Raw genomic sequence first — 18,231 nt, 5'->3', positions numbered from 1 at the left:
TTTTCCAGGGTCAGAGCGAACGTCAACAACGTGCGATTCCTGGCCGCAGGCTGTTATTGACTATTATTACTATAATGGCCAGCGATGCACTTTAAGGCCCTTTCCAGAAGCTACACAAAAGCCCTTTTGTCAGGTGACAGCACTGGCTCAGAGATTTCAATAGGGGCTGGAATACAGTCTGAAAGCAGCCTCTTCTAACTTGTTTAATTAGCTACCTCTCTAGCCTCTCAGAGAAGAGTCACAGATTAACTTTTTTTGGTAACACGTGCTTTCGCACCATTTTATCCGAGCGTTTCCACGGTGAAATCACATTCCTCTGTGGTTCCAAGGAATGCGCTCCCAGATGTGCAGGACGTGGAGGGCGCCCACAGCGGCACAGGACATGCTGCCTGGGCAGCTAGGTTTGCACGCCGGCTCGTCCCACACCCGGCACGTCCCCGAGCTCCGAGTCTCGCCTGGCGCACGTCCACCCCCAGGCCCGCACCTCCACCACCGGGACAGCCTCCTGAGCAGTCCGTCTCCGGCCCAGTCCCCACCACCCTCCGTGCAGAGGAGCCAGGCCAGGCCACACCCCCGAATGCACACCCTTCGTCCGTCCGTCCGCAGCCTCATGTCTCAACAGAAGATCCAGAAGCTCCTTCTCGCCCTGGCCCCCAACCCACTGCCTCTCGAGGGCGTGGCACGCTCCAGCCCGCTGGGCCCTTCCAGCCACTCAAACGTGACCGCCTCTGGCCTCGGCCCACGCCGTCCACACCGCCTTCACCTGGTGTGGCCTGACCAGCCCTCCGATCCCCATCAGGACGTCTTATTTTCAGGGGTGCCGCACTCGGGCCCTGCCGGAGAGAGAAAGAGCCTCTCGCGTGTTCCACGGCCGTGGAACTGTCACTTCCTGTCTCTAACACTCAGCACTCGCACACTCCCCGCTGACACAGCAGGCACGATCGCTAGGCATTTATTAACAACATTAGCGTTGTCAGCGTCAATTTAATGGCCGAGTCAAAGACGTGATCCTGTCAGGACGACATCAGGAAAGGAAAACTTCAATTTGGTGACAGTGTTTCATCTGAAGGGCTGAACACTCCATGCACGGCAGGTCTAATTTCTGTTTCTCAAACGTTGCGCTTTTGTTAACAATTCAAGGTAAACAAATAAAAAGCATCGGTTGCAAACAACCAGTTCAATAATGTGCACGTAATTACTGAAAGAAATATTTTTCTTTCAGTAAAGTGAGCCATTAGAACTTTTAAATTTCCGTTAGTACCACTTCCGTCCTTGCAGGCCCCTCTGGGCCCTCCCCCCTCCTCGGGGGCCCTCCGCGGGCACCTCAGACTCCACGCGCCGAGAAAACCGCACGCCCTCCCCCTAGAACAGGCCCTTCCTCCTGAAATCTCTACCTGGCGTATGGCGCCGCTACCTGCCACCCTGTCTAAACCTCTGGATGTCGTCACTTCAGTCCTTTGTGACTAAATCAGTCTCGGAGTCCCAGTATTCTGTGTCTTAAAAGCTTAAAAACTCTGTCCCTCCTCCTGGTCTCCCACCACTGCCGCCTCGGCCCGGGCCCACCCTCGCCACCTGTCACCTGTCCCCTGGACCGGGGGGCAGCGGCCTCCGGCTCTCCCTTCCCCTCAGTCTCCTAGAAACCCGCCGAAGTGGTCTCCCCAGCACACAGCCCGGGCAGGTCCCCGCAGGCCGGCACAGTTTCTGTAGCCCCTGCTGCTTGGAGAACTCCCTCCCTCCCTCGCTCACCAAACACCTCCTGCTAACACAGACGGCGCATCGCAGAGAAGGGACAGCACTCAGAGGGCCCGCAGAGAGACGGGTGGTGAACACGCACCCCCTTCAGCGCGCGAGGAGAAGCGCAGGAAGGGAAGCGGGTCACAGGGGGCGCGGCGAGGGGAGGGCTGCTGCAGACCCAGCGGTCCTGTCACTCCCGAGAAGGTGCCGCCTCGGCGAGATCTGGTGGGATCCGGCAAGATCCGGCGAGTGGCGGGAGGGAGACCACTGCCGGTGGAGGGCACAGCAGAGAGAGGGAGGCTGGGAGGGGAGGAGGCTGAGCGTCAGCGGAGCCCAAAGCAGGCCTCCGGGGCCAGCGGTCAGCGGGAGCGAGAGGAACCCGAGACGGGGGCAGGGGCAGGTCGCAGAGCGGTGCTCGGTCAGACCCAGGGGGCTCCCGAGGGCAGAGGAACACAGTGAAAAAGCCCGAGGCAGGCGGCGACGAGCTCAGACGCACCCTTTTAAAAGCGCACTCCTGCTGGGGGTGCAGACCCAACTGCAGCGGGAGTGGAGGGTGGGGGGCAGGGGACCCACTGAGAGGCGCCTGCATCCCCTGTCCCGTTGCAGGGGGGGGAGGCCGCTGCTCGGCATGGGGCCCCTCTCGACTCTCACAGCAGAAGGTCCCCGTCGGGACTCTCAGCCTGGGGTGCGGGAGTCCCGGCACTTTCGCAGGGCGGCCGGCTGACAGAAGGGCAAGCACAGGCTCAGCCCCGGGCCCCGGGCCTGCTGCCCGCCAGCAGCTCACTGCTGCTCAGGGGGCTCACAGAGTTACACGAACGGCGGTCCATCTGGACACAGCTCCTGCGGCCTTTCACGTAACAGCTCCACTCACGGGACTAAAGGACGCACTGTGCTCACATGCCCCGAACCTGCAGTACCCCCAAACCAGTCCGCTGAGCAAACGCATCGTCGCTGATGCTAGAAGTCTGGGTGTCGCCCTTGTCTCTTTCCGTCACACCCCGTAGCATACAAATTAGCTAACAAGTTACACTGAGTGTAATACTTAAGGTAAGTCTACGGAGATTATTCTCTGTGACTTTATAGGCTATGAATCTGGCTACAGACTCTCTGGTAGAAACACATTCTTTACATTCATATATCCTTACAAAAAACCACTTGACTGGAGAGCAGTTTAAACAGTAGTAAGATATAACATACAGCGCTACCACAATTGTGTTTTATCTCCCAGTGATTATTCTTCACAGCTAATACCACTACAATAAAGTATAAAGAAACATGCTTCACTTCTTAGTTCTCAAATTCATTTACCAATTTACTCACTCATTCTTAAGAGCAGAAAAACCTACTGCACCACTTGTATAAACGACAGCTTAAGCTGAGAAGCGCACACAGAGTTTTCCAGTTTGCTCTAAAATCAGTGTCTGAACCCTTTCCCCAGGAGCTGAAACCAGGCTCACACCACAGGGCTCCCTAGCAGCGGGCCGCCCCCGTGCCGCGCTCAGACGAGTCGTCCTGCTCGCACGCGTCAGCGCCGAGCCGCCGGAGCTCACGCTTCAGTGCCCCGCTGCTCTCTGTGTGCGTGGAAAACCCCCGTAAACGCTGCCTCGCCAGGCTCGGCTCGCAGCTCCACGGCGGCGACTCCCTGCCTCTCCCGCCCCGCTCCGAGAAAGGGCGAGGGGAGGCGGGAGCCACTCCCTCCCTGACCGCGGCACAGAGCCGCTGGAGCTGCGCTCCCTATGGGTCAAGGGCCGGAGCTCGGCCGGGGTGGCCAGACGAAGGGGAGCTGCACTGCAGCAGGTGGCGCTGGGGAGTCGCCGCGGCCGCAGGACCTTCCTCAGTCACCCACCACTGGGAACCGTGCCGCCCTCACCCCCGCAGGTCTGCACGACGACGTCAGGGCAGACGCCTGGAGTTTAAAAAGCGGGTGCCGTTTCCATCCATCGCCGCACCGGCGCAGGGAGGGAACTCGCGGTTGGCACACAGGGCCGGGGGGAGGGAGGGACCAGCTCACACACAAAGCAACCTGCACAGGGCGGGAGGGCCCTCCACACAACACCACCTCGGGAACTCGGCCGCAAGACACCGCCCCGCAGACCACCGCGGCGGCCACACGCTGCGGGGGAGGAGAGGGCTGGTCTGTGCCGCCTCAGAGCCGGGGGTGGCGGCGGGGTGGCGGCAGAGCACCGCTCCTGGGCACGCACCCTGTTGCTCGTCAAGTGACAGGGATCCAAGCTGTGTGTTAGCCACAGAAGGAGGAGAATCTGAAACAAAAATGAGATTTCCTCTTAAAAGTAGGCAGCAGACAGCTGCACGGCAAGGTCAGGGCGGGGGCAGAAGTAAGTACTGTGGCGGGGGGTTCCCAAGCAGCGAGGAGGCAGGGCCGCGTGCTCAGGACACGTCACTGCAGGCAAGCCGTTAGCTCTGTGAGAAGGAGCGGGGACCGCGGTCGCCTACGCCCATGCACACACCCCTGGTCGCGTCCTCGCAGCACAGGCACCGAGTGCAAGGCGGGAGGGACAGAACCCACAGGACAGGGGGCCCTTCACTAAACAAAGGCTCCTCGTCCTCCTTGAGCCCCTCGCCGGCTCCCGAGGGCAGGTCCGTCCCGGGCGGAGGGTCCGAGCAGGAAATGTGCTCCCTACACGCGGCCAGATGTGGTTTGCTGCGCCCGGAGCTGGAAAAGGAGCTCAGGGGAAGACGGGAGGCAGAGGGAACGGCTACGAAGGAAGCATTCACTGAAGGAACCACCGTCACGGAGACACGGGTAACGTCCCGACTCCGAGACACGCTGTGCGTGTTCACTCTGCGTCCCGGGGAGTCCTAGGCTTCTGCCCGTGCCCGGCGGGGGAAAGGCAGGCAAGGAGAAGGCTCGGGGGCCCTGGCTCCGGGTGGAAGAACACTTTATTTCTGCCCTCTGACACCCGAGTTTCTGTCTGAGGGTCGGGCTCACAAAGGGGCTCTCCTGTGAGCAGAGCCCGTCTCTACTCCACCCGGGTCCAACGGTGACGCGCTCTGGGACACAGAACGGCCCACAGCAGTGCCAGGCCGGGCTTCTCCTCGCCTCCTGCTCATCCGGGGCCTGGTCGCCTGAGCCAGGCCCTGGGGAACGGGAGGCGGTGGCCGCTATTCCTGGCGTGGGGGCCAGTGTCCCGTGGGGCCATGGGAAAAGGGGAAGTGTGGGTAACGAGCACAGCGCACCCTAGTGCACTCTGCTCCCTAGCTTCTGGGGGCCACGCTCTGGCTCTGGGCGAGCGCCGTGTCTGAACCCGACACCTGGAGTTCCGGCTGACGCCGGTCCCCATTCTCAGGGCCGTCTGACCGCCCCAGAGGCAGACGTTCTCAGTTGGGTGTCCTCAGCTCAACAGCTAAGAGTTTTCTGATATACCCCGATTCTCTGCAATCCTGTGCCACCCAACAGCTTCCCTTTGTTCCCCTGCAAGTCTGAACCCCGCTACGGGACCGCCCGGGCCCACTTGCCAATGTCCGCCCTCCGATGCGCCCCGTCGCGTACGGAGTCGGCACCACTGGATGGTGCCGCAGCCCGCCCCTCACCCCAGCCACGGCTCTCCCGGCCCTGGCTCTCCTGGCCCTGCTCCTCGGCAGACCGTCCGTCCGACAGGCCTGCCCCGCACACGGAGGGAAGTGGGGAGGCCCTGCCTCAGCCCGCCCCTGGCCCTTGCGCTCTCCCTCCCGCTGCGGGGCTTCTCCCCATCTGTCCACTGCAGAGTCAGACGCAGTAAGCCCATGCTGCTTTGGAAGAACAGGCAGTTCATTTCTATAGAAAACCAAGATCATACTCTTTAAAGACAAAGATACAAAAACGTGCGTCCGAGGGAAATGAAGACTGGAACCCGCCCAGAAAGCCCTACGAAACAGTTCTCGCCCCATGGACACCTCGCGCACCTCCCTGTGCTCCCACTCAGGGACGGAGAGCCCACAAACCTCCCGAGCCACCTCTTCCCACACCTGCGGTTTCTCCGTGAACGTACAGAATGCACACGTCTTACTAAATGAAGTGTGTCTTACTTAATCACTAAAATAAAATTTAGGAAGCAACAGCTCTCTCTCAAAAAAACCTTGAGAAAGGACCTTGACTGTTCCTATCTCCGCAGAACCATGCAGTTTGTACTCTCACAGGGCTGACACCACGGAGGAAGGTGAAGTTCACATTCAGACAGAACTATTAACCTGAACGTTGGGCCCCACAGCGTCCCGCTGCGGACGCTGGGGCACCTGGGGAACTTGCGCTGCTCCTCCCGCCACGAAGGCCCTCAGCCTGCGGCTGGAAGCCTGGCCCAGCCGCGGCTTCCCCGCGATTTCCCCGCTGGCGCCCTGCGGCTGTCCGGGAGGGCTAGCCACCTGCCGCACAAGTGCCTGCAGCGACGTGCTTCTACACCAGCGGGTATTCGTACATGCCGTGCCCGCTGACTTCTAAAGGACGAAAATGTTTCTAAATATTAACAAAGCAGCCGTCAGAAAAACTAATGCTGAAAAAAAAAAACAAAAACAAAACCCAATTATTAACACTGATCGCTTCATTTGAGTACTGACGCCGCCTCTCTGTGAAACTCCTCTGGAAAGCACCACTGCAAAATAAAACTGGGACCACGTGGTCCAGTGGTCGTTTACTACAAAGTGCAACTGGCTTGTCCACTTATTGGAAGTGTCTAGAACTATAATATTCTCGTTAAGGTCAAAACAAATTTTTAGCCAAGCTCATTCAATCATAGCCCGAGGTGTCTCGGGCCAATTACTGTGTGTTTCTGAGAAGTCTGTGCGCTGGTCTTGAGGAAGTTCTGTAGCCCTCTGACATCACGATTTCCTCAACCGCAGGGAAAAAAATGAATTGCAGCCTGACACGTAAGTAACAAGGACTCTTCGGCCAGGCTCTCTGGGCTCAACTGTGCTCTTCTCCTCAGTAATACTGTAGTCCTGGGCAGGTCACTTAGCTTCTCTAAGTCTCGGTGTGTCCGTCTGTAAAACGGGCACAAGCGAGACGGCTACCGCACACTGCTCTTGGGCAGATTGAACGAAATGATCCTCGTAAACTGCCGGTGGCTCGCAGGAAAGGGGTAACTCATGACATTATCGCTTGCCTGCTGTTCAGAAACACGGTGCGGGACGAAAAAAAATGACAGGAAGCTCTTTTGAAAAACATGGAGCATTCCCTCCTACTTAAAGTTCTGAGAGCGTCCTCACTGCTCCGCTCGGGACTCGCGGTCACGAAGGAGCGCCTGCAGAACTCGGTCAGCGCCACACTGCGCATGCGGGCGCCCCGCGGGTGAACACCGAGACACCCCCGGGGCGGGGGCGGAGCGCCGCCGGGACTGGCGCCGGGACCGCGGGTCTGAGCTTGTGACGGCAGCGCCCGCTGCCGCACAGGGCCGGGGAAGCGCTGATGTTTCCAGTACGGCTCAGTTCTGAAAAGCCCTTTTACGAAAATAATCACCAATGTTCTATACCCTTAGGGGGTATAAAAAATTCCTTTTCCCAACGGCAAAACTGTGCCATAAAGTGAAAAAACTGTTCCCACCTGCCCCCTCTAGGCTGGCTCCCCGCCCCAGTGGGGCGCCGTGGCGGCCAGGCCAGTACCGGCAGGCTCCACCAGGTGGCGCCACGCGGAGCAGGAGCCGGCAACCCGCGACCTGGACGCGGGATGGAAAGAAGGCGGGTTTCAAAGCGGCCTTTCTTCCTGCCGTTTCTGCCGAGGCTGCGGGCAGCACTGCGGGGGAGAGGCGCGTGCAGCTCCTTCTAAAGCCCCAGAGGCTACCAGCCCCACAGGCCCCGGGAGGAGCACGTGTTGAGGCGGGAAGCGAAGACTGTGATCAGGGGAGTGCGTTGTTGTGCACGCTGCTCTACTTAGGCGTGTAAACACTTTTTCACACCCGACAGGCAACCCCACCCTCCGCCGTCTCTGTAAACGAGGGCAGCCGCACCACTCGCACGGGCCGGTAACTGGGCACTGAGGCGACAAGCAGCCCCTGACCCGCCCGGGCGGCAGTCCGAGGAAGGCAAGCCACCTCTTCGTGGCTAAGACACCACGACTGCGCTGGAAGGCTAGAAGGGAGTACGGTGTATTTCCTAAAAGGCTGGGGGCGGGGGGAAATGCTGTTTTTTTAAACTAAATGAAGTAAAAATATTTGTAAGTCGTCAATCCTGACTCTGACAAATAAAATTTTTTGAAGTTATGAAAAGTTACCTTTCATAGGTGTCGACATCCTCTCAGAGCAGCCGTGTCAAAGCGCGCACCAAGGAGCAGAGGCGCTGGGGCAGGCGCGAGGACACGTAGGACCACCCCCACGTCACCTCTGCACGTTTGCACTGAGCTGCCACGCGACTGCAAGCGGCACACAGTCGAAAACCGCTGTTCAAACGCCTTTGCACATCGACCTCCTGGGGCTCACTTTAAACAGCAACTTGAACCTGAAGGCGATGCCACTTGGTGCCTCGGAGCGCTGTCGGAGTCTTCAGGTGCCAAGAAACACCAGCAACTGAACAGACGGACTCTGTCCGGGCGCTCCCGTGAAAATGCAGACTCCCTCTACAGAACGACGAGTCCCCCTCTCCCACAGAAGCTAGGGACCCAGGTCCACCCTACGCCCGGCCTCTCACGGCAGACGCGCGTCTGCCCTGGGTTTTGAAGAGAGGAGGAGAAGTCTGCTGGACAGTCTGACAATGCAGAAGCCCAACGGCTGGGAAAGCTGCTTGGTTTCCAAATTGCATTACTACTTCCTCTGAGTACCTCGTATCTAAAAGATTTAAGTAGGTGAGAGGACAATAGAAATAGTGTTTACTGACAGTATTATCACTTACTATAAACATATCAAGGCATTAATGAGAAAATACAGTTTTAATTCATTGGAAATGCCCCTTCTTTTATTGGTAATAAGTTAAAGCCCAGAATGTTAATTCTGACACCTTCTCTACTGATGGAGGATTTCATAGCAACATCTAGCACGAGAATGGACTACTCAATGTCCATAGTGCACACACACAAAACTGTATCTCATCATTAAGTGTGATAAGATGTTTTAATCACTGTTTTTCAAATAAAACTAACTCCCTGTTGACTCGTGTAAATTTGATTCCTAGTCTTTATATCTATAACTTTTTGTGTTCTAAAATGAAGAATTTTGTATTTTTCCCATCAGCCAGCATTCACTAAATGGACAAAACACACAGGTTTTGTTAGCCGTCCTTTGGCATGAGCTGACGACCCGCCGTTTTTCCGGACCCCTGCAGCTCTTCATGGCCCAGCAGCGCCCTGGGGCCCAGGGGGGAGCGCTGTGGAGGGAGCCCGGGCGCTGCAGAGCGGACGGTGCTGCGACCCCCGCCTGCACGTGAGGGAGCACGCAGAGCACAGCACCCGGAGCGGCGGCGCCCAGGGCCTCCGGCAGTGTCCACGTGGGCAGCCTCCGGGGCCCACGGGCGCTGTTCCCTCACAAAGGGGACATAACACGGTTCTCGCCTTCAAGTCTAGCAAGGCGTCTACTCGGCCTCAGCTTTGTAAAGACACCCACAAATCGACTGGTTACCCAACTGGATCCCATTCACTAAAAATGATACGTCGAGTTGGGAAAAGAGCATCTGATTTCAGGGACTACATAATCACCCTAAAGTCTTCTGATTCCAAAAAAAGACCTACTTCAATTCAAACTGGTGAACTAGATATGCAAGGCTGAGTCTCAAAATATTTTTCTAATGTCCACAATATACACTGCTTTCCTGCTAATGTAGACAGCTTTGTTTTATACTCAAATTCATATATATTTCAGTATTTTAAAATTACTTATATATGTAAGGGACACATTTTATCTTCTTTTTTATTGGTTCCTAGGTTGCATACTTTTTACTTTTGAAATAATTTAGCTCAAGTTTTATATATAGCACAAAGGCATAACAAATGTCTTATTATGTGCCATAATTATGATCAAAACACACTTTCTTGATAGTTTCAGGAACGGGAAAAGATTTCTCTATGTAAGACAAAATCGGACACCTCTTTGCTCGGCTGCATTCGACATCAGGCCCAGAGCTTGCTGCGAACGCCACACCTGCAGCGCAGTTATTTCAGCCGCTTCATCCCACCACAGCGCTGTGCCACGTGTTCCTGTTGCCGCACTGGTCACTGGAGCAGAGAGAGCAGGGGTTGGCTGGTTCTGCCAGTGCACAAATGAGCCCCAAGCAATACCTCCGCGTCCTCGAATCAATCCCCACACTCACCACCCGGAGCAGTGAAGTGTAACAGTCCCACTGGTATGAGCGTGCAGACCCGCTCTACGTCCTGCACTGAGATACGGCACCTAATAAAGCACCTACGATGCAGGACACACCACCTATGGTCCCTCTGCACCGAGTTAAGGCGACACGTTATTTACAGTGTATCTTTCATGAGTTCTTTCAACAGACGCTCACTGGGCATCAAGAGCCCTCTGACCACGAAAGAGCGGGCCGCTAAAACCCTCCAGGACAGAGCGAGAGGCGCGGCTACCCGCGGCCCTCGGGCTCCACGGCACCGGGACAGGAGCACGGGCTGCGGGCGCTGCCGCCGTCCCGCGTGCCGGAAGGGTGGTCTGGCAGAAGAGACGGTCGGATACTGAGAGTGTTCAAGTAATTACAGAAGGGGTGGCTGAGTCAGTGGGCTAGTATGGCCAAACAGCACTGTAATTCTAAAATCTAGAACTGCATTTATATGGGAATAGGAATACTGGTTAACTTTTAAAGAAAGAAAAGAAAAAAGAAAAGAAGAGGAAAGAAAAAGAAAAAGAAAAAAAGAAAAAGAGCAGGAGGAGCTAGGAGCCCTAAGCATAGAAATCATTTAAGGGACAGGAAGTTTCAATAGAAGTATCAGTGCAGGCTCAAAACCGACTAGCTAATGATCAGAAAGTTGGTCACTGTCTGTAAGCCTGTCTTTGCCCCTCTCTAAGTATGAGTAAAACTGGACTATTTTGTATTGCCCTGTGGCAAACACTGCTGCCAGCCACCGTCTAGCTGGGGAGGACGCCCACCCCCGGGAAGCGGAGGGGAGGGAAGCTGCAAGCGCCCGCTCACCACCCCCCGCCCCCCGCCCCACAGTACCAGCAGCAGCCCCAGCAGCCTCAGCCCCAGCAGCAGCAGCAGCAGCAGCAGCAGCAGCAGCCGCAGCTTCAGCCGCAGCGCCCGTGCAAGCACACCGGACTCAGTAACCTGCGGCTCGCGGGTCCTGGGGGGCGGGCTGCGGGCACGCCTGCGCGGCCAGCTCCTGCTGCCTCTGCTGCTCGGCCTTCTTAAGCCTCAGTTGTTGCAGCCGCTTACGGAGCAAAGCTATCTCAGGCCCCCTTAAAAATTCTGCCACAGACAGGAAAGAAAGGTGAAAGGATAGTAATCAGAGAGGCACCGGCAACACTTCGATTATACACTGGATTACACGAGAAAATAGCAAGAATCTGGTCATACAAGAGGGAAGGGTGAAAGTTAAACATGCCTCACAGAGGAATACTCATAACAAATTGTGCACTCATAAATAAAGGAATAATTACTGGTCATTAAGAGAAAAACCATACACTCGCATACACCCAAATGCTTCTGTTTAACTTGATGAATTAGACGCTTGTAGTTTTGTAACAACGTGTAATTAAACAGAATGAAAATAAAGTCCTCCAGAAGCAAAACATTTTAAAATAAACATGCCTCACTAATTTCATCTTTTTACAACAAAAGGATACTAAAAATGAAAAGGTGAGAAGTATTAGTTACCTCATCTAATCTATATTCAAAATTACTAATTTTAATCACACAAGTAAAACTCAATCAAAACAATGAAAAAGCTGTGCATTTGGAAACAATTCTTGGAATTTATTAGCGGAGAGCTCTTTGAAAAGTGTAAGTTCCGTATTTTTCAGCTAAAATATTTCTTCTTACGTTGGAATTGTCGTTCGCTCTTCCCTTACTGCACAAGTACATTCACCTGACCTTGACTTTCCTACACTTCGTCGGAAGCAGCGGTCACAGACGGAAAGTGGGAACCCAACGCAGGGTTCCGCGGGGACATCGGTGCCCACGATGGGTTTTAGGCTCTGGAGATGATGAAGCAGCGGACACCCTAAAACAGTCCCTCCTCATGCGGGGTTGGTGTTCCGAGAGGGAAAGAGACCTCAGTGAGTACACACACGTAAGCAGCACAGTGGTAAGGAGTGCACACGTGTGTCTGCACGTGTCAGTGTGGACGCGGCCAGGACCAGGGGCAGAGGCAGTGGGGCAGGCTGTCCCGAGGGCGGGCCGCTCCCAGGGTGGTTTGGAACCCAGACCTCGAGCATGTGCTGCGTGCAGGCAGGGCTTCCGGGTGGAGGGGACAGCGGGAGCAAATGCCAGGGACGGCCGCCCTGCGCTGCGGAAGGAAGAACAGAGGAGGGACACGCAGCAGCAGCAGCAGAAGGAAGAAAAGAACGGACCGATGTCCCAGGGAGGAACTGCGCAGGGACTGACGACAACCGTCCAGGACTCGCCAGTAAACCCGATGTCCCTGGTGGCGTCGCCGCCAGCCCCTAGGGAGCAAGTGGTCACGGAGAAGCAGGAGAGGTCCACGGCCTGATCTCGGGGCACCCCACGGCGCACCAGAGGAGGGGCGAGGAGGAGGGAGAACGCCAGCGGACTCCGCGCGGGGTAAGGGGCGGGATGTGTGGACAAGGCCAGAGTCAGCAGTGTGTCAGGAGCTGCTGGTGCGGCGGAAACGGTCCCGAGGACCGTCCGCTGCACGCGCACCCAAGAAGCCACGGACGGCCGTGAGCACAGGTGTTTCAGCAAAATCCCGGGGCCACGCCGGACTGGTACGGGTTCAAGAGGAAGAGGAGGTCATGGAGTCCAATGGACTGCGCACGCGCTTGAGTCTCGCCACTCCTGGGGACCGAGAAACCAGTAGGTGGCTGGCGGAGCACAGAGCCGGGGAGACTGGGCGGGGCTCGCCCGGGAGGCAGTGCCGGGTGTGTGCCCACAGGCTGCACGGGAGGACGGGGCGGTGATGCGCGGGAAGGACGCCCGGAGCCCGCCGGAGGGGGCGGACTGCACGGGTAAGGGGGGGGCTGGTTTCAGATGCGCACCCATAACTGAAGCAGCAGTCCCGTGTTTGAGGGTGGGGGCACCCCCAACTTCTCTCAGCGACCTTGGCGGCAAGTCACCCCAACTGCCAGACAGCTTCCGGCCCTCGTACCTGCATCACAAGGCTGCAGACGCCGGTTTACTGCCTCAGGAGACCACCGTGCCCGAGATGCCGACCTCGCAGTGCCCCGGCATCTCTGCACACAGGGTCTGACTGGATTGGCCAGCTGGCAGCCAGGATTTCAGGAGCAGCTCACGAGTCATCCTAGTCTCCCACCGTGGGCTCTTCCCCGTCCACTGTCCAGTGCGGAGCAGGGCAGCGTCACCAAGACCTGAACTGTGCGCTCAGTGGCCCAGAGGTAGATACACAGGCACGATTCGCCGTCCACGCAACGGCAATGCTTCCGCAACATAAAACAGCATCATCAAGCAGCCATCAAGTCTAACTTTCTACACTCCAAAGAAATTACCGTAGAGAGAGAGATTATATATGTGCCAATTTTGCTAAAAAAGAGAAAAATCACCAAAAAAATCCACCCAACTGCACTGCTGTCTCCGGCGCTCTGTCTTGCACGGCGGAACGCGGTGGGAGAACGCGGTGGGAGAAGCGCCTCCACCCCAGACCCACTCGGGGCTGCAGCACACCCAGCGGGCTCCGTGTGCAAGCAGTGACGCTCTCAGGGGGGAAGGTCGGGATTTACTCCAGCGCCCCCAGCTTCATAAAGGATGTATTTGCTTGCGTTTGAGGCTGGCTGTGTGGCGGCTCTCCCCAGCCTTGGTGAAAAAAAAAGAGCCCAGGAAGAGCAGGCGGCACACGGCGGACCGGGAAAGGCCGACGCTGCAGCGGAAGCCCCAGCCGCACCCCCCCAGCCACGCCGCCCAGACGGTCCTGCCGGCGGGACGACACACTCCAAGCCGGGAAAACGCACCCACAGTACATCCTCTTTAAAATGCACATACAAACATGTACGATTTAGAAAGCGAACAAATGCTTAGAGAATGAGTTTTTGCTAACGTAAGCCAAATTGGAAAGTGAATAAAGTGAATGCCTTTGGGTTGAATTAAGAAAAAAACAAAAAAAAAAACCCTCAACAGTGTGCCAGGAGCTGCTAAAGGGAAACGCGTGCTTCCATCTCTGGAAGGCGCGAGCTCCTCCGGTCTGTGTTCCTCCCACGGCCCTTTCCTCACAGTCCAGGAAGAGACCGGGCTGGTCACCCCCGGCCCCCGCCCAGGCTTTCGCTCCCCGGAGGGGCGGGGCGAGGGCAGCGGAGGCCCGCCGGGCTCTGCCTCAGGCGCTGCCCCTCCTGCACACAGGGTCCCGGTCCTGGACCCTGGACGTCGTCATGCAGCTTCTCCATCCGATCGGGCAGAACCTCTCCTGCCTCCTCTCCACTCGTCTCTGGTCCGGGGACCCCTGCGCTTTCCTCCTCCTGGAGCCGGTCACTCCTGCTCTGACTCCCCAGTTCCTCCAGTCTCAGCCTCAGTTTCCCCAAAGTGGCCATTAGCCTGATGGGTCCACCTGTCTCTAGGGTGCACTCGGCCTTACCTGGTCTGAGGAGACCCGGGCCCCGTGGAGGGAGCCTCTGGGCTTCGAGAGGCCTGCGCTGCCTGGCGCCCTGCACGGCCGAGTGCCCCCCGCCCCCACTCCCCAGACGCTTCCCTGCAGAGCTCGATGCGGCTGGGAGGGTGCTGGAGGGACCTGAGTGCGTGTGCAGACCCGAGCAGACACGGCCGTTCGCAAACACGCGGGTGTCCACGTGCCACCTGGCCGGACCGCACCTGCCTGGGCCGGGCGCCCGTGCGGTCAGAGAAGGTGTCTGTCAGGGGATGATGCTCTTCTCGAGGTGAGCCCCCCCAGCCACATTCAGTGTGCGCTGTGCCCCCACCCAGCCCAAGCCCCCCTTTCCTGGCCGCCCCCCTCCGCCTCAGATCCAAGCCAGAGGAAAACTCGAAACCACGCGGGAGTGACGGCCGCAGTCAGTACGCCTTCGTTACCACGGAGAGGAGTGACAAGTGACAGGGGAAACGGAGACATTTCCAGGCTTCATTAAACGACTAAGAGTCAAGTCTGACCGCCACTACTGAGAAAAGAAGAAAATACCTTACAATTACTTTGAAATCGTTTGTACAAATAAAACTGGGAAGACTTCATTTTAACCTACATCATTTCAGCTCATAGTCAGACCTTTGAGATTTTTAACTGGGTCATTGTGTAACCACAGACTTTTGTGAAATAGTCAAGAAAAAACCGCATGTAATACAAGAATCGAAATGCCGGACTAAATTCTGGGTTATGTACACAGAATACGGGTTCAAACGGTCTGGCTCCTTGGATTAAAATAAAAGTCAAGAACACAAAGAGTAAAAAAGTCAAAAAAGAAAAAAAAGACCCACCAGCTGATTTCAAACTACATTTGAGCATATCAGTTTTGCTAATTCAGACACAAAGCCCAGAGTCGACTCTGGCCTCCGGACTCTCCCTCGGGGAGTGAACGCACTCGGCGCATCCGCCTCACTCTCGGCTTTGCCTTGTTTTTTTCCTATTCATATTCTGTTTGTCGTAACTCCATCACTTAGAAAAACGACTTTTAAACATTTCTGCCCTGGCTGGTGTGGCTCAGTCGGTTGGAGCATCACCCCATGGACCGAATGGGGCAGGTGAGTCCCGGTCGGGACGCATACCCGGGTTGCGGGTTCGGTCCCCACTCGGGCTGCGTACGACAGGCAACCGACCCGTGCTCCTCACTCGCATCACTGTTTCTCTCCCTCTCTGTCTCCCGAAAAGCAATGAAAACAAAAATGCCCTCAGGTGAGCATAAAAAAACTTTTTTTTAATTCCTGTAAGTAACCTTTAAGCGTTCTGAACGCAGTAGGGAAGAACGCACACTCAGTCTCACGTGTCCGGGAGCGCCAGGACAACGCAGCAGGGAAGAACGCACACTCAGTCTCACGTGTCCGGGAGCGCCAGGACAACGCAGTAGGGAAGAACGCACACTCAGTCTCACGTGTCCGGGAGCGCCGAGGACAACGCAGCAGGGAAGAACGCACACTCAGTCTCACGTGTCCGGGAGCGCCAGGACAACGCAGCAGGGAAGAACGCACACTCAGTCTCACGTGTCCGGGAGCGCCGAGGACAACGCAGTAGGGAAGAACGCACACTCAGTCTCACGTGTCCGGGAGCGCCAGGACAACGCAGTAGGGAAGAACGCACACTCAGTCTCACGTGTCCGGGAGCGCCAGGACAACGCAGTAGGGAAGAACGCACACTCAGTCTCACGTGTCCGGGAGCGCCAGGACAAACAAGGGACCCAAAGGCAGCGTGAGGCCGCACCCCGGGCCCAGCGCCTCCGCCGGGCAGCATCGGCGCGGGAGCCCACGGGGACACCCAGAGGGAGGGAAGGGGCCGGCGCGCTGAGACCACGGTGCGGCTGAGCACGCCCCCTCGGGCCCCGCCGGCTTCGAGACAACAGGCAGTCCTCACAGTCTCTTCGGAGAAGGGCCGCCTGGGGGGAGGGCTCACACAGAACAAGGCAGGTAATGTTGCCATCCTCATGAGAGCACAGTCTAACAAGAAATATAAGTCATACACCAACCAAAGATGAACAAAAGTACCTTTCAGGGGAAAAAAAGAGAGCTACTCAAGGAGAACAAGGGTGCAGGGAGGGGAGGTGAAGAAAAGGCACCCAGCCCGGGAGGGAGTTCTGAGAGGCCGCCCTCGGGGACCGTGCGCTGAGACCCAGAGATGAGGGCTGAGGGGCCAGGGAGGGCTCCCGGCCCAAGCACGCCCCCGCTCTGCCCGCGCTCTGCCCGTGGGACGGAGGCCGGAGCCCGGGAGAACGCGGCCCCTCCGGGAGCCTGAAAGGAGACCTGGGCGGTGGGAGCGGGCGCGGCGGTCCCTGGGGCAGAGAGAGGCGCACCGGGCGTGTCGGTTCTCACAGGCCCACAGCGAGGAGCTCCTTTTTGGCAAAGGGGTGTCACGAATGCCAAGAAAGGAGTTTCCAGGAGGGAGCGGCCGACTCAACGAGATGCCAACAGAGAAGCAGACTACAAACTGGGCAAAACGGAAGTCACTGGGTAACTCTGACAGAGGTCTCCGTGGAAACGGGTGGAAAGGCAGACTGGAACTGGTGGATAAATAAATGGAAGAGGGTAAGAAATGGAGACAATATATGTGAGCGACGTTTTTGAAGACTCTGATTAAAAGGAGCGAAACTATAAGACCGGAGGGGAATTGCGGTAATTAAGAAAGAAAAAATTTTAAGGACCGGACAACAACGGAGCACGCTGCAGGCCGAAGGAACGACCCGAAGAAAAGGCGCCGAGGAGGCGGCAGGAGAAGGGGCGGAGTCCCGGGGACAGAGGGCGGGAGCGCGGGGCCAGCCCGCAGCAGGAGGAGCAGCGCCCGCGCCTCCGTCTCCGGAGAGGAGCTGTGAGGCTGCAGTGCGAGAAGGCCACCAGCGGGGGGCGGGCCGCGGCCCTGGGAGCCTGCCCCAGCCCGCGGGGAGTGCCCACTGAGAAGTGCACCGGGGACCCGCCTCGCCACCCCTGGGGGCTCGGCCGCAGAGAAGAGCAGGCAGAGCGCCAGGTCCGGTCAGAGACGGCGGGGCTCTGCCGGGCGGGTTCCGCGTGCCCAGCGTCCCTCTCCCTCGCCCCAGCAGAAGTGACGGAGGACGTGCAGAGACAAGAAGGAAGAGCACACACATTTACGGAAAGGGCATCCGCAGCCGGGCAAGAAGGACGCTTTTCGTTTTCTCTCCGTTTTCTCTCCGTCCGGGCAAGCCAGGGAGGGAAGCCCTGGCCGGAAGAGGACGTGCCCCGCTCCCCAGACAAGCCCGCCACCACACGCCGTCCTGGACTCAGAGCCCTCCAGGGGCTGGGAAACGAAGCGAAACGCTGAGTCCTTACTGTTAGAATGCGGGGCTCTGGGGTGACGAAGGCTTACCGTCAGAACCAGACAGACAGCATCTTCAGATGCTACATCTAACATCAAATCCCTTTCCTCAACAGCAAGACTACCTAGGCAACATGGAAATACTCAACCAAAATTCTTTTAATAATCTGCCAGCTGAAAATTTCCTTGCCTTCTTTGAAATCTACAGGCAAGGCACCACGTAATGTTCCAGCAGTGATCACCTGATCACCACAGCGGTTTTTCTATTTCAGTGGGCCACGTGACCGCAGTATTTACCACTTAATTAAATGTTGAAAGGGATTTAGCAATCTGAAATGCGGTGTTGAAATGTGTTGATGCCCACCACAACAAAGAAAAGTGAAACTCCGCTCGGGGCACCTGACTCGGAAGTGTTCCGGAGGCCACCGGAGAGCTGGGCGGCAGCGGCCTGAGAACAGGGGCTGGGGTCTTCCTGCTCGCTCTCCTGGTCACTCGCAACCGATGAAAATTCTCGAGAACATTTCCAAGAATGC

The 18,231-nt window shown here is 57.1% G+C and overlaps 1 protein-coding gene across 8 annotated transcripts in view; it reads right to left on the bottom strand.

Annotated features, from left to right (window-relative positions):
- DCAF6 (DDB1 and CUL4 associated factor 6) overlaps positions 1 to 18,231 on the bottom strand; it is a 69,114-nt gene that overhangs the window by 23,791 nt on the left and 27,092 nt on the right. For 2 of the 8 annotated variants that reach the window (XM_045838510.1, XM_045838511.1), the window contains exons 11-12: positions 10,921 to 11,061; positions 9,734 to 9,862 (exon numbers count right to left, since the gene is read on the bottom strand). The exons of 2 other annotated variants lie outside the window; for them this stretch is intronic. In XM_045838510.1, coding sequence (XP_045694466.1) covers positions 9,734 to 9,862; positions 10,921 to 11,061 — 270 coding nt within the window. Of the gene's footprint in view, positions 1 to 3,935; positions 3,996 to 9,733; positions 9,863 to 10,920; positions 11,062 to 18,231 lie in introns of all 8 variants that reach the window. 4 more of the 8 variants (XM_045838512.1, XM_045838516.1, XM_045838514.1 and 1 more) reach the window with 3 other exon arrangements.

This window comes from Phyllostomus hastatus, unplaced genomic scaffold, assembly GCF_019186645.2.
Source record: "Phyllostomus hastatus isolate PE091 unplaced genomic scaffold, TTU_PhHast_1.1 phas_contig_283, whole genome shotgun sequence".
NCBI classification, from domain to species: Eukaryota; Metazoa; Chordata; class Mammalia; order Chiroptera; family Phyllostomidae; genus Phyllostomus; species Phyllostomus hastatus.
This window is presented reverse-complemented; position numbering and strand designations above follow the sequence as displayed.